At 36.2% G+C, this 16,577-nt stretch overlaps 1 protein-coding gene across 9 annotated transcripts; it reads right to left on the minus strand.

Annotated features, from left to right (window-relative positions):
* Positions 1–73: 73 nt before the first annotated feature.
* Positions 74–14,799, minus strand: LOC103714521 (cell division cycle 20.2, cofactor of APC complex-like). Of its 9 annotated transcripts, XM_039123813.1 has the most exons (10): positions 14,313–14,799; positions 13,358–13,639; positions 12,978–13,247; positions 11,966–12,556; positions 11,614–11,855; positions 11,483–11,516; positions 2,839–3,372; positions 2,128–2,627; positions 1,940–2,043; positions 74–1,806 (listed from the first exon to the last, which is right to left on the minus strand). In XM_039123813.1, exons 1-5 carry the CDS (start codon positions 14,451–14,453, stop codon positions 11,712–11,714), a joined length of 1,428 nt encoding a protein of 475 aa, XP_038979741.1. In that variant the 5' UTR covers positions 14,454–14,799; the 3' UTR covers positions 74–1,806; positions 1,940–2,043; positions 2,128–2,627; positions 2,839–3,372; positions 11,483–11,516; positions 11,614–11,711. The 9 variants fall into 9 exon arrangements, with proteins under 9 accessions (XP_038979741.1, XP_038979737.1, XP_038979738.1 ...); XM_039123809.1 differs by lacking the exons at positions 1,940–2,043; positions 2,128–2,627 and having other exon boundaries at positions 74–1,096; positions 1,592–1,806; XM_039123810.1 differs by having other exon boundaries at positions 1,940–2,627.
* Positions 14,800–16,577: the final 1,778 nt, after the last annotated feature.

A 16,577-nucleotide genomic window follows, 5' to 3' on the forward strand; every position in this document is an offset into this window, starting at 1 on the left:
AGTTTATGATACAAGTAACGAACCATTTTGGTTCTTATTGATATAGTCAGGTACATAGTTAAAATGTTTCCACACCACCCACTATTGATATAGTCACGTACATAGACCAGATTCACTATGGACATAGGATGAAATTCATCCCCTTTTCCCACATCTTTCTTCTTTTTATGTGTAATAGCAATGTATTTCTAGGATGAATTTCATTATTGGTCTACGGAGGACCTAGTCCACCTAATAATTTCTCCTTCTTATAGAGAAACAGTACAAGATCCAAACCAATCTGTGAGCCTTTTGGACGACTTTATAGGAAATTTAATTGTGCATAGTCCCACTTAGTCTTTCTTACCAAATTGAGTATACAAAAATATGAAAAGGCAGTGAACGGGACCGCTCCCCCCAAAAAAATCACTGAATTTTTTTTATTCTCTTTTCTTTTCTTTTCCAAATTTTTTTATGAGATGAGAAAAAGGACCACTCCCAGGGGCCGCTCCCACGAGCTTAAACTTCAGGAAATTTAATTGTGCCCAGTCCTACTTAGTCTTTCTTATCAAATTGAGTATACAAAAATATGAAAAAGGCAATGAACCGGGCCGCTCCCCAAAAAAAATCACTGAATTTTTTTTATTCTCTTTTCTTTTCTTTTCCAAATTTTTTTATGAGATGAGAAAAAAGACTTGGTGCAGACACCAGTGCCAGGTCAGCCGGTCGCCACAGGATCCAGCCAGCTCAGCAGGTCCAAGCCGATTCAACCAGCCTGATTTTATTTTAGATTGATTTATTTTAGTTGAATTTATTTTATATTGATCGGGTTTGTTTGCATATATCATTTGGGTTTATTTGTATATTGTCATTTTAGGGTCTTTTTGGAATTGTTTTACTTGTAGGGGTTTATTTGTTATTTTGTGACCCTATATATATGGGTCCATCCTCATGTTTAGGGTTTTGATGAACGATGAATGAAAATTAGCCTCCTTGTCTTCTTCTTCCCCTTTCTCTTCTTCTTCCCCCTCCTCTTCTTTCCCCTTCTCTCTTCTTCCTGCAATTGTTCTGCATCAAGACTACTCCTAGGGGCCGCTCCCACAAGTTTAAACTTCAGCTGCAAAACTTAACCACAATTATTGATCGTTTAAAAAAATCAAATTTCTGTGTAAATTTGATGATTACTATCTATGCTTTTCCTTTCTTAAATTAATATTACTAGATGATTTAGTGGCCAAAACAAAAGAACAAAAGATAGGATGTTCTTTGGCTTTATTTACTTTTTACCAACACTAAATTCAAATTAATATTATAAATTTGATATCACAAATTTGGAATAAATTTCAAGTCTTGATGAATATCACCAATTCAGAATAAATTTTAAGTCTTGATGAGATTAGTTTTTATCTATTGTATGTTAATTTAAAATAAAAATTGCTTGAGTAAATTATGAGGTTTTTAAAATTATTCACCTTTCTAGAGAAATTAGTCCGCTAGTAATATGATCTGCAACAAAACACATGAGAAAACCAAAGAATACGTACATATTGCGATAAAAATATGATGATATTAAATTTCAAAATGACTAAAATCAGATCAAAACTTCAACTACCTCAGTGTGACCAAAAAGCAGGCTACGTCTTCCAACCCAATTCTTTCAATCATGCCATGCTTTCACGGATCAGATAGAGACCCATCCCCTTCCTCCACCTCCTTTCTCACTAATGTGATTAAAACTGGTGAAGGACCCTATACATTCCAAAATACATTCCAAAATCTCAGTATTTCATCTCCTGCCGCATATGCCACTGTGCATCCATCTGGACTCTACAAATTTCAATAGAAACGAACCCTATCAACAATCAAATTTATTACATATAAATAAAATCATCAGAAACCTATGGCCATGTTAAGTCTAAACCTATGGCCATGTTAAGTCTAAAGAAAATATCAAATATACATAAGCCATGAAGAGAACCCAAGAGGTATGGCCTGTGAGCTCCGCCATCTTCACCATTGAAGGGTACTTCCAGAAAGCTTAGCATTTCGGAATAAATTTCAAGTCTTGATGAGATCAGTTTTATCTGTTGTACTAATTTAAAATCAAAATTGTTTGAGTAAATTATTGAGGTTTTTGAAATTATTCACCTTTTTAGAGAATGAATCTATCTCCTCCCTTCAATTGACCAAAAAGAAAAATTAAGCCCAAGAAAGCAGTACTTTCACACAAAAACTGGAACACCTAAAGAAGGTACTATTAAATTCCATAACGGAATAGAACTTTCAAGAGATTGCAAGAAAAGCATACATCCAAGAGAGGGACGGAGACCAGGAGACATGATTTGTTCACAGACTGCGAAGAATGTTTAGACCAGGAGAAGATGAAATCAAGTAAAGAAAGCAATCTTCAAAAGGACTCGTAATATCAGCAAGCCTAGAAATCAAATGCAGAGCACAGAAACATCAATTTAGCCCTAAAAACAGATGTTTTCTCCATGAAGTCAAATATGAACTAGCAATTTTCCACAGAGATCAGGAAAGAGAATGTCTTAGGGACAGAAAAGAGGCAAAAAGGATTCTTTCAAAAGGACTCATAATATCAGGAAGCCATGAAATCGAATCCAAAGCATGGAAACATCAGCATAGCCCTGAAATAAATCCAAAGCCAAGAAGTCAAAAACCAGTAATTTTCAACAAAAATCTGGAAAGAAAACGTCCGAGGAACAGAAAAAGCGGCAAAAAAAAATCTCCTGAAGTCACACAGAACTTTTAACAAACATCTGAGTGACAAAGAACATATATGCATAAATCATAGGATAACAAGACAAAACACATATGTACGGGAAAGATGATTCTTACGCTCTGCTGGGAAGAAAGATCCATCGATGAGGAGCAGAGAGAAGGCATGTAAGGGCCTTGAACTGACTTCCTGAAGAGAGGGGCGAGATGCAGGCCAGGCCTTTGGAAGAAGAGAAACTTCCGGCATCCATTGTTAGCAGCAAACAAAAAATACAAGAAAACAAACACTAGAACACAAAAATAATTACACAGATTAAAACTAAGATAAAGAGAAACCCTGCACCAAAGAAAACGTTAGTGAGCAGAACAATTACAAAACAAAGAAACTAAAGGACTGAGAATGAAGAAGAAGAACACAAAACGAGAGCTTTTCTTTGAGGGTGAACTGATTGAGATCGTTGCAGGGAGAAGTTTGAGAAAAGAGCCCTTTCTCCTTCTCCCAAGAGTTATATCTTTTTGCTGAGACTGAAAGGATTGTGATGTGGTGATCCCCATTTTATGCAGGACGGTGTTGGGGTATCTGAACCCACAACGGCTAGTTTTTTTTTTTTTTTGCTTGGTACTCTCTCTCCCCAAACGCTTCGTCGGGAAATACTGGAATAGAAGAAAGGTTCAATTTCGCATGCATTCATAGAATAGTTTGCAGATATGATTCATAAAATTCATGTCTCACTATGATCCAGGCCTCACTAGCAGCTAATTGTTGGCATTGCTTATATTTAGTATCTAGTTTTCTCCTAGGCCTACAACATGATTGAATGTGATTTTGGACCTGCACCATAAGGCTAAATATTCTGGCCTTTTCATGGGCTTAATTATGGTCATATTGATAAAGATTAGTAAAAAGTCAATGATTTGTAATTTTTTACATTTGAAAAACTCATTGGTGATGCCTAGGAATGGTTTTATTACTATCAAGATATTCTATCTTTTTTACAAAATCATTATTTGTTAAGTAGTTGAAATTATCGACGGCTTGCAAAATTTGGATTAAAATTGCTATATACTTTTGATTGATTTCATATAATCATGTTTAATTATTGTTTTATCAATATTTTATCAACTAATTGGGGTAAATTCTTACTCATTGGACTGCTAAGCTCATTCTTTTGGTTTTCCCACCTTTACAGATCTTAAAAGTTTAAAGGCTGAGGAGGCATTGATACAGAGTGTGATTAGAAGTGAAGTTTGGTATTCAACGTAGGTCAGACTTATTTTCTCTAGAGAGTTTGGTACCGAAACATACTTGAGAAAATTTTCTCTAGTCATATTAACCACTAGAGAGTTAGTAGGGTTGAATTCTGTGATTCAAAATACTAAAATGTTTTTATCAAAGAACATAGATGTTGGAATGATCAATGTGACACTGGCTTGGCTGGGATTTGGACTTGCAACAGGTACTTGCAAATTTTCATGTCAAGTTATTAGATGTGATGATAGATGAAATTTGAGAGGAGAGAAAGAGGAGGAAACTGACAATTTCACACTTAGAGATTGAGCTCGTTAGTGATCTTTTTCATGGGACACTTAGAGATTGAGCTCGTTAGTGATCTTTTTCATGGTGTCTAAAGAAACTAGCTTTGAACATGACATTTGTACACAAGGAAAGTTTTGGCAGGCATTACTGTGATCTTGAAGCCCTTGCTAGGAGCTACTCGGTATGGCTCACTACTAAAGAAGGTTCAGGCATGCTTCGACTTAGCCTTGTGATCCGCTAATTCAAGATGGTTGGGATTGCATAGAACTCATCTATCCAAATCATAGACCACCAAAAATTAACCGAATTGAAGCATTAGCTAGAAATAATTTTTTTATAAGATCTTGTGCCTCCACCCTCTTCCAAATAAACCCCTAAATCCAACTATAACTTCTACGATAGTAATGTATCAAACAAAATCTTCTGCATCTCAGTGTGAAGACAGTTGTAGTAAAAGTATAAACTAAACTAAATAATCTAAAAATTTTGTTTACACACGACTTATACTCAACAATGATACAAATATCAATATTGTAAATCATATCATTTTATTTTTAATATTAGTAAAACTTCATACACTTCATTTCTTGCGGTCATATTGTTGTCTTTTTTTGCTCTTCATTTCAGTCCGACTCGTTCACTTTATATTTTCCTATTTGAACTTCTTTTTACTCTTTTTTTTTTACTCTTCATTTCGTAAATCATTAGAGGAAATATGCTCTAGAAAACAAATTCACAATTTAAGGTTTAGTCTTGACAATGTTCAGGCAATATATGTGGATCACATTGTTTTGTACCATATATATGTGGTGTACTTGATTTATGACATGATGATACCTTACAAATCTCTCCTACATCTCATGTATGAGAACAATTTAGTACGTACAAATATACATTTTTTAAATTAAGTAATTATCAATCTTTATTAAGCTATCTATACTATAGCCTGATTCCTGAATCGACTTGTTAGACTAACTGGATTTGATCAATTCGAGCACCCAGATGTTACTACCTGGTTGACCCTAGTAGAGTTTTCTGATCTAATGTCGCAGTGACCATCTGTCGCGCTTATCTCGACCATTGTCGAGCACTGCTGGACTCTATCATTATGAATCTCTATTATGTTACATGTACCGTGGTTTGATGCGTGTTTGAAGATTTGACTGGTTGGATTGGCTAGAGCAGACCGACTCGGATTGTCGGATGTTGCTCCTGGTCGATCCTATCCGTCCTTCACCCAACTATTGTCAGCTACTGTTGGACCCATAATTGATAATTCTGATCTATTACCTTGATTGGATATATATTTCTTGATCAGATGGATTGAGTTATGCTGTACTGACTGATTCAAACAATTGGGCATTGTTATCTAATTGGCCTTGTATATCCTCCTATATGAGTCTATTTTCAGGCTACAGTCTCAAAACAAGCAATCCTTTCTTTTGGCCTTTTTTTCTCCTGTCTCTCCTTCCATGGATCTAATGCAATGAAACTCCATGATCTATCTATTTGTTTTGTTTCTCTTTTTTCCCGTCTTCCAAGGTGGAGTATGGACGAAAAGAAGAGCATGTGGAATCTGGATCTTGTAGTGGTTGCCTTCAACCCAAACAAACAAGGAAAGTATTCTTAGTTGGATGAACATAGCCCCGATTTTAGGACTTCATAGTTCTCAATCTATGATGTTTTCATGAAATTTCGGACTTCCAAACTTAATCCAAAACCATTACTTAAATAGGTGAATTCAATGCTATTACCTATTTAGGATCAATGCATGGGGGCAGACATACTATGTTTCTTCAATATATTATGTGGAGATAAGCTAGGGTGTCAACTACCACATTAGAATGTGTCATGGCTGGACGTAAATATGCCACCATAGAAAAGAAGTTGAATTTGCAAAAGTAGCCATCCTCTGCCGCACCTGTATATTTTTGACAGTGGCAATCTTAGGTTGAACAAAGACACAAATGTGAGAAGGGGCAATTTCCCCCTTTTTTTTTATTCTGTAAATATTTATTATTTTTCAGGATTCTAGTCAAATCTATTACTATAATTAAGAAGGTTCTCTAATCTGCACGAATTAGCGGATCATTTTTTTTTAAAAGAATTGCAACTTGTTGATTTTAGTAGTCAACCATGAGATTTATTTCATTAACTGTAGTAGTTCATATTTATATAATTTTTTTAATAAATTGTTAGGACTTTTACGTACATAACCCAATAAATATGATTTATTATGTGTTTACTCTCCAAAAATCACAATTTGTATATTTAGCTGTTAGACCATCTTATTTTTGCAACGACACATCTCCTATTAGATTTTCAACTAATAGTATTATAAATTATCATTTTAAATCTAAAAGATATTATTACACTTTTGCATTAATACTTTTAAAATTTAACATTTAATTTATATCATAAAGAGCCATTTTTTTATAACTTTTTAGGGGTACTGACGCGAAATCATAATAAATTCATTTTATACTTAAAGCACTGTCCCCTCAAAAATAGAAAGATTTGAGGATATATTTGCAAATAGTAAATTTTGAAGGGTAAATAGATAGTAAGTCATATCTCCAAGTGTATATATGTAAAATCCTAAATTATTTAAGTGTATTACTTTAGTATATTTTATTTGTTTTGTTCCATTCATGCTATCAAATGTTTAACTCAAACTATCCTATAGAAGTATGTGCAAATATGTAATTAATCTTCAAACACTAATAACTCTAGAAGCAACCCATAGTATTTAGCACTTACAACTCATACAAGTAGGATAAATTTTACTAAGAACTATAGTATTTAGTACATGTCACCAAATAGTATTTCATGGATAAATTTAAACACTCAGTAGTACAATATGAGATAATTGCATCAATAAGTATATAGCTGGATCACTAGTTTTTATCACATAGATCTCCAGATATGTAAATTAGAGAGAGCAGCAAAATGCAAAGTTCGAAGATTAATTTAATCAATATCTGCCTAGAAAAGTAGGGAGCATCAATAATATAGAAAATATCTCAACAACTCTCTATAAAAAGAGCGGTTTCTCATAAATTCATCATCTTGGGAGATCCATGAAAGCTAACATATCACATTTTAAACTATATTGTCTGCTTGCCTTCTTAGTGCATCCATTTGAAGGTCCAATCTTACCTAGCAAGTGTTTTATTTCTTAACGATTTTGAGAAGCCGGCTACTGCTTATGAAACCTGCTCTTTAGCCTTTCTAACTCCATAGTAACTTCTTTCATGGCTGGCCTTTCTTCTCCTTTCAAATTTAAACATCTCTTGGTAAGTTATGCAACCACAAAGAGTTGCTCCATTCTAGCTTCCTCTACAATTTGAGGCTCTATTAGCTGAAGAAGGCGTTGCTCATCAAATATCAATGCAAAATACGTAGCTAGATTCCTCTGCTCTTCCGATCTTGAAAGAGATACTAGTATCTCTCTAGTTAATAGCTCTACAAGAACTATCCCAAAGCTATAGACAACGCTTTTCAATGTTAGCTTGCTTGTGTGGAAGTACTCTAGATCTAAGTGTCTAAATGTTCCTTGTACGAGGGAGGTTATATGTGTTTGATTAAATCGGACTGACCTCGAGGCTCCAAAGTCTAATACTTTAGCCATATAATTTTCAACTAATGGTATGTTTGAGGACTTGACATCTCTGTAAATGATTGGTGTTAAGCAGCTGAGTGCAGATATGCCATCACTCCGGCGACTTCTGCAGCTATTCTTAAACAAACTTTTTATGACATTAAGAAATCATGACTCTCACCATGGATATGGTCAGATTTTCGTTGGATATTCAATGTTAGCTTGCTTGTGTGGAAGTACTCTAGATCTAAGTGTCCAAATGTTCCTTGTATGAGGGAGGTTATATGTGTTTGATTAAATCGGACTGACCTCGAGGCTCCAAAGTCTAATACTTTAGCCATATAATTTTCAACTAATGGTATGTTTGAGGACTTGACATCTCTGTAAATGATTGGTGTTAAGCAGCTGAGTGCAGATATGCCATCACTCCGGCGACTTCTGCAGCTATTCTTAAACAAACTTTTTATGACATTAAGAAATCATGACTCTCACCATGGATATGGTCAGATTTTCGTTGGATATGAAATCGTACACAAGTAATGAAACTTGGATCTCTAAACAGCCCAAGAGTCTGACAACATTCTTATGATTGATTTAAAAAAAGATGATGATCTCATTGATAAATTGCTTGATCTGGCTCTTATCAACAAATTTGGACTTCTTCATGGCAACAACATTCTAGCCTGGCAAAACACCTTTGAATACAGTACCATAACCATTGTGACCAAGAATTTGGGTCTCACTGAAGTTGTTGGTTGCTTTTTCTAGTTCCTTTATACTAAAGATCTTCACTATTGCATTAGAACCTTGACTTAAGTTTTGTTGTTGTAGAAACAAGCCTCCATTTTGCTGAAAGAACTTGGCTTTTATCTTTCTTAGTTTTCTTTTCTTTGAGACCCAGTACGATAGCAAACTTCCAATGACTAGAATAAACAAGACGCTTGACCCCACACCTGTATATAAGCAGCAGGAACTTTAGTTTCAAAAATTCTCAGTTGATGATAGTTCTTTCTGAAAGGAAGTGCCTCACAAACAAATTATTTAATTTTCCTAAAAGTTGTCATTTTTTTATATTTCTTCTCGAAAACAAGTCTAATGAGATGTAGAGATGTTTCAAATATGTTCTTAATCTTTACATGAACAGAATTTAATTGGTCCTATAGAAATGTGATATATCAAGCAGAAAAAACTATCATCAACTGAGAATTGTTGAAACTAGAGTATCTGCTACAAAATACAGATGTAGGGTCAAGCGTCTTGTTTATTCTAGTCATTGGAAGTTTATCAATGAGATCAATGAGATCATCATCCTTTCTCAAATCAATCATATAAATGTTGTAAGACTCTTGGGTTGCTGTTTAGAGACCCAAGTTTCATTACTTGTGTACGAGTTCATATCTAACGGGACTCTATTCCACCATATCCATGGCGAGAGTCATGATTTCTCAATGCCATGAAAAGTTCGTTTAAGGATAGCTGCAGAAGTCGTCGGAGCGTTGGCATATCTGGATTCAGCTGCTTAGCACCAATCATTCACAGAGATGTCAAGTCCTCAAACATACTGTTAGATGAAAACTATATAGCTAAAGTATCAGACTTTGGAGCCTCGAGGTCAGTCCGATTTGATCAAACACATATAACCACTTTCATGTAAGGAACATTTGGATACTTAGATATAGAGTACTTTCACACAAGCAAGCTAACAGAAAAGAGCGATGTCTATAGCTTTGAGGTAGTTTTTGTAGAGCTATTAACTAGAGAGATGCCAGTATCTTTTTCAAGATTGGAAGATCAGAGAAATTTAGCTATGTATTTTGCATTGATGTTTGATGAGTAAAGCCTTCTTTAGTTAGTAGAGCTTCAAATTGTATAGCAAGCTGAAATAGAGCAACTCTTTGTGGTTGCACAACTTGCCAAGAGATGTTTAAATTTGAAAAGATAAGAAAGGCCAACCATGAAAGAAGTTGTCATGAAGTTAGAAGGGCTAAAGAGCAGATTTCATAAGCAACAGCTGGCTCTCCAAAATTGTTAAGAAATAGAACACTTGCTAGGTGAGATTGGACCTTCAAATGGATGCACTGAAGAGGCAAGTAAACAATATAGTTTAGAAGGTGATATTAGCTTCTATGGATCTTTCAAGATGATGAATTTAAAGAAACCGTTCTTTTTATAAACAGTTATTGAGATATTTTATAAACACTTGCTAGGTGAGATTGGACCTTCAAATGGATGCACTGAGGAGGCAAGTAAACAATATAGTTTAGAAGGTGATATTAGCTTCTATGGATCTTTCAAGATGATGAATTTAAAGAAACCGCTCTTTTTATAAACAGTTATTGAGATATTTTCTATGTTGTTGATGCCCCCTACTTGTCTTTTAGATGATCCAAACACTAGAAGGTAATTTCTCCTTCCTAGAAGATCCAAACCAATTTGTGAGCCTTTTAGATGACTTTATAGGAAATTTAATTGTGACCTAGGATGAAATTCATCCCCCTTTCCCACATCTTTCTTCTTTTTATGTGTAATAGCAATATATGTTAGGATGAAATTCATCATAGGTCTATGGTGGACCTAGTCCACCTAGTAATTTCTCCTTACAGAGAAACACAAAAAGATTCAAACCAATCTGTAAGCCTTTTAGATGACTTTATCGAAAATTTAATTATGACCTAGTATGAAATTCAACCCTCTTTCCCACATCTTTCTTCTTTTTATGTGTAATAGCAATATATGCTAGGATGAATTTTCATCATAGGTCTACGGTGGACCTAGTCCACCTAATAATTTCTCCTTATAGAGAAACACTAGAAGATCCAAACCAATTTGTGAGCTTTTTAGACGCAAGTCGTAGTCTTTGTTTTGCTAGTACACAAAAATGTGAAAAGACAGTCAAACGCAAAAAAAAAAAGAGAAAAAAACATTGCAAAATATATAAAGAAAGTAGCTCTAAAATTTTCTTTTATCTTCTTTCTTTTCTAAATTTTTTTTATGGGATGAGAAAAAGGGATTGCTCCCAAGGGCCGCTCCCACAAGTTTAGACTTTAGCAAAACTTAACCACAAGTATTAATCATTTCAAAAAAAAAATCAAATTTATGTGTAAATTTGATGATTACTATCTATGCCTATCCATTCTTAAATTCATGGTCTGCCGTACCGATCCGTACCGGCCGGTACGGGCCGGTACGTACCGGTCCGGCCTGGGACCGGTACCGGATCAGCGTAAAATCCGGTACCGGTAATTTATTGTTGAAGAACCGGTACGGACCGGTACGGGGCCGGTTCGGACCGGTACGGGACCGGTTTCGTACCGGTCCGGGTCGCCACCGGTACGCCGACCGGTACCGGTACGGCGGACCTTGCTTAAATTACTATAATTAGATGATTTAGTGGCCAAAACCTAAGAACAAAAGATAGGATGTTCTTTTTTTTCTTTACTTTTTACTAACACTAAATTCAATCTAAGTTGAAAATCTAAAGCACATGCAACACAAGATTTATACAAATTTGATATCACAAATTCAGAATAAATTTCAAGTCTTGATGAGATCAGTTTTTATCATTTGTATCTTAGTTTAAAATCAAAATTGCTTCAGCAAATTATGAGGTTTTTAAAATTATTCACCTTTCTAGAGAAATTGGTCTGCCAGTAATATGATCTGCAAAAAAATACATGAGAAAACTTAAGATTAATACATATAGATTGCGATAAAAATCTGATGGCATTAAATTTCAAAATGTTTAAACTTCAACTACCTTACAGCAGGTTACGTCTTCCCATCCCAATTCTTTTCATCACGCCATGCTTTCAAGGATCATATGGAGAGACCCATCCCCTTCTTCCACCTCCTTTCTCACCTAATGTGATTAAAACTGGTAAAGGGTCCGGTACTAGCTGTCTTAGCAGTAGGCTTTGGTGCTTCAGGAGTTCCAAATACATTCCAAAATCTCAGCGTTTCATCTCCCGCCATAGATGCCACTGTGCACCCATCTGGACTCTGCAAATTCCAATAAAAGTAGACCCCATCAACAATCAAATTTATAACATATAAATAAAGTTATCAAAAATCTATGGCCATGTTAAGTCTGAAAAAAATATCAAACATACTTGAGCCATGAAGAGAACCCGAGAGGTATGGCCTGTGAGCTCCGCAATCTTCACCATTGAAGGGTACTTCCAAAGAGTCAATTGGTTCTGAGTAAAGCCATGAGAGCTCAACAGTTCGCGCTCGTTCTTATTCCACAATAGGGAGCACACCTGGGAGCCAGTGTCCACTGAATTCAAGCGGGCCCCGGTATGGGTGTTCCAAAATTTGATGCATCGGTCACCACCACCACCACCGGATGCGAGCAAGTTGCTCTGGAAGGGACACCACGCGAGGGCCTTAACTGCAGCCATGTGGTCCTCCAACCTGTGGAGCCATTGATTCTGGCCTGGAGATGGATTTGAAGAGGCCATGGATAGGTCCCATATGTGAAGCAGGTTGTCATTGCCTCCACTCGCCAACTGTTGTCCCGAGCCAGACCACTTCAACCCGCAGACCTCTTGCTGGTGTCCTCGGTAGGTCTGCACAATGTGCGACCTTATTCTCACATCATTATTGACGATCTTTCCATCCATCCCCCCTGTTGTGAGTATGTTGTTGTTCCAAGCAAGAGATCCAACTCGAGATCCATGGACTCCTCTCAAAGTTCTCAACTGCAAATTTATAAGAAACAAGTATTCAGAAACCACAAGAGCTATCACTTTGGATGCAACAAGGAATCAAGAACTACTGCATAGTACACTATCTAGAACCACAAGTGCTTCAGATTCACAATTAGCAAAAGAAAAAAAATCCTAAGAAGTTCTTTCAGTAAGGGAATAGAAGCTTCGTATTTGATATGTAATAATTTTAGTACTTCCTGAGCAAGCCCCATAGAACTTTTTCGATTGCATTCATCAACCAAGGCCAACAAGAATAGATAAGAATATTTTCAGAAGTAATGCAAATGCAGGCTAAATAAAAATTATATCTTTGCCTGGATTCATCAATCATCCCGAATCCCACAAATTCAAATTTCACAGGAACCCAAAGAATAGGCAAACAAAAATAAGGGGGCAGAGAAATGACACTAACCAGGTTGCTGGAGCTCGAGTCCCACAATTGGATGTCGGAGGAGTTCAAACCAACAGCAATATGCCGGCCATCAGGAGCCCAACTGACACTAGTGACAGGACCGACATCTTCATCCACGGTGACAAGCTCGGATGTAGAACCATCTGAAGCATCCCAAAGATACACCGTGTTCCCAAGGGCGATCGACAGAACATTGCTGCTTCCCCAATCCAGCAGATTCAGATAGTAGTCATCAACAAGGTCTGGTGCATCAAGAGTCCTCTCAGCAGACTGCCAAAGATCAAGAAAACCCAAGAAATTTGAGAACAGAAACAACAGTGTTTGGCCAAGAAGAACGAAATATAGACAACAAGATGTTGCAGAAGAAGTAGAAAACTCACCTGGGGAATGTATCTCCGTGGCTTTGCTGGCTTGGCCTGATGGGAAGAGACATTGGAGTGGGCTTCTTGGAGGAAACCTTCTGCAGGTGCCGGGGGCTTACTCTTGAAAGCAAGAATTCGAGTTCTATTATTCAGAAGATTCTCGGCAAGAAGCCTTCTGTATGTCTCTTTGGACGGGGATGCAGCTGCAGCGCTCTCCTTCTCTTTCCTTGTCTCTGTTAGCAGGTAGTAGGCCATGTCAAAATCCATGGCAGACCGGTCCGGAATGAATCTATCTCCTCCCTTCAATTGACCAAAAAGGAAAATTAAGCCCAAGAAAGCAGTACTTTCACATAGAAACTGGAATACCTAAAGAAGGTAGTATTAAATTCCATAACGGAATAGAACTTTCAAGAGATTGCAAGAAAAGCATACATCCAAGAGAGGGACGGTGACCGGGAGAAAACATTTGTTCACAGACTGCAAAGAATGTTTAGATGATACGGAGAAGATGAAATCAAATAAAGAAAGCAATCTTCAAAAGGACTCGTAATATCAGCAAGCCAAGAAATCAAATGCAGAGCACAGAAACATCAATATAGCCCTAAAAACAAATGTTTTCTCCATGAAGTCAAATATGAACCAGTAATTTTCCACAGAGATCAGGAAAGAGAATGTCTTAGGGACAGAAAAGAGGCAAAAGGAATTCTTTCAAAAGGACTCGTAATATCATCAGCATAGCCCTAAAATAAATCCAAAGCCAAGAAATCAAACATGAACCAGTAATTTTCCACAAAAATCAGGAAAGAAAACGTCTGAGGATCAGAAAAAGGGGCAAAACAAAAAAATTCTCTTGAATTCACATAGAACTTTTAACAAACATCTGAGTGACAAACAACGAGACAAAACCCATATGTACGGAAAGAACTAATTACTGAGGATCACAAATATTCTTTAAAAGAAAGATGATGCCTACGCTCTGCCGGGAAGAAAAATCCTTCGATGAGGAGCGGAGAGAAGGCATGTAAGGCCTTGAACCGACTTCTCGAAGAGGGTGGCGGGATGCAGGCCGGGCCTTCTCGGAAGGGATGGAAGAAGAGAAACTTCCGGCATCCATTGCTAGCAGAAAACAAAAAATACAAGAAAACAAAGACTAGAACACAAAATAAATAAATAATTACAGAGATTAAAACTAAGATAAAGAGAAACCCTGCACCAAAGAAAACGTTAGAGAACAATGAAACTAAAGGACTAAGAATGAAGAAGAAGAACGCAAAACGGAAGCTTTTCTTTGAGGGAGAACTGATCGAGATCGTTGCAGGGGGAGAAGTTCGAGATTAGAGCCCTTTCTCCTTCTCCTGAGAGTTTTTTCTTTTTGCTGAGACTGAAAGGTTTGGGATGTGGCGATCCCCTTTTTATGAATGGAGGACGGTGTAAAGCCGCAACGGCTAGTTTTATTTTTTTTTCTGGTACTCTCTCTTCCCAAACGCTTCGTCGGGAATACAGCCGTTGGAGGGGTGAATCTTTAACCAGGTCGTATTGCGATCACCGTATCCTGGGTTGCCATAACGGGCACGTGCAAAGGGGTCCGAAGGATGAACGGTTGTGATGATAGGTCAGACTTGAGAGGAGAGGTGAACGGTTGTGATCCTGAAACAATTCTTTGATTTATACTTGGAATGGTTCAATTTTACATACAATCCATGGACTATTGGAAATACTGAAATAGAATTGTTTGAAGATGCGATTCATAAAATTCGTGGTATTGGACTCTTAAAGTCACTCTGATCTGGGCCTCACTAGCAGGGCTAATTGTTGGCATTGCTTACACGTAGGATTTAGTTTTCTTCTAAGCCTACAATATGATTGAATATGATTTTGGACTTGCGCCATAGGGTTAAATATAATTCCAATTTTGTCAAGGGGTTAGTTATGCTCATATTTATAAAGATTAGTAAAGAGTTAATGATTTGTAATTTTTTACATTTGCAAAACTCATCAGTGATGCTTAGGAATGGTTTTATTACCATCAAGATATTCTGTCACTTTTACAAATCATTATTTGTTAAGGAGTTGAAATTATCGACGGCTTGCAAAATTTGGATTAAAATTGCTATATACTTTTAATTGATTTCATAAAATCATGTTTAATTAATGTTTTATCATTATTTTATCAATTAATTGGGATAAATTCTTACTCAATGGACTGCTAAGCTCATTCTTTTGGTTTTTCCACCTTTATAGATCTTAAAAGTTTGAAGGCTGAGGAGGCATTGTTATAGAGTGCGGTTAGAAGTGAAGTTTGGTATTCAACGTAGGTCAAGTTTATTTTTATAGTTTGTTTACCGAAACATATTTGAGAAAAATTTCTCTAATCATATTACCCACTTGAGAGTTAGTAGGGTTGAATCTGTGACTCAAATTACTAAAATACTTTTATCAAAGAACATGGCTATTGGAATGATGAATGTGACATTGGGTTGGCTTGGCTTTGATTTGGACCTGCAACAGGTATATACAACTTTTTATGTCAAGTTATTAGATGACAATGGGTTGCTACACCAAGTACATGCAAGGGTCTAAATGATGACAGGATGAGATGATATATGAAATTTGAGAGGAGAGGTGGATGCTTGGGGTTGCATAGAACTCATCTAATCCAAATCATAAACCGCCAAAAATAAACCAATTTGAAGCATTGGCTGTAAAGAATGATCCCTTGATTCTTTCATAAGATCTTGTGCCTCCACCCTCTTCCAAAAAAACCCCTAAACCCAACTATTACTTCAATATTAGTAATGTATCAAATAAAAATCTTCTGCATCTCAATGTGAAGGCAGCCTTAGTAAAAGTATATACTAAACTAAATAATCTAAAAATTTTGTTTACACTTGAGTCACTCTTTGGACACTCAACATTGATACAAATAATAATATCGTAACTCATATGATTTTATTTTTAAAATTAGTAAAAGTTCATACACTTCATTTCTTGCCGGTCTTATCGTTGTCTTTTTTATTCTTCATTTCATTTTATATTTTCCTATTTTAACTTCTCGTTCTTACTCTTCATTTTGTAAATCATTAGATGAAACATGCTCCTTCAATGTAGCCTCTCTAGAAAACAAATTTAAAATTCGAGTTTTAGTCTAACAATGTTCTGGCAATATATGTGGATCACATTGTTTTTGTACCTTATATATATTGTGTATTTGATTTATGATATGATTATATGGTGCAGA

Source organism: Phoenix dactylifera, chromosome 2, assembly GCF_009389715.1.
Source record: "Phoenix dactylifera cultivar Barhee BC4 chromosome 2, palm_55x_up_171113_PBpolish2nd_filt_p, whole genome shotgun sequence".
NCBI classification, from domain to species: domain Eukaryota; kingdom Viridiplantae; phylum Streptophyta; class Magnoliopsida; order Arecales; family Arecaceae; genus Phoenix; species Phoenix dactylifera.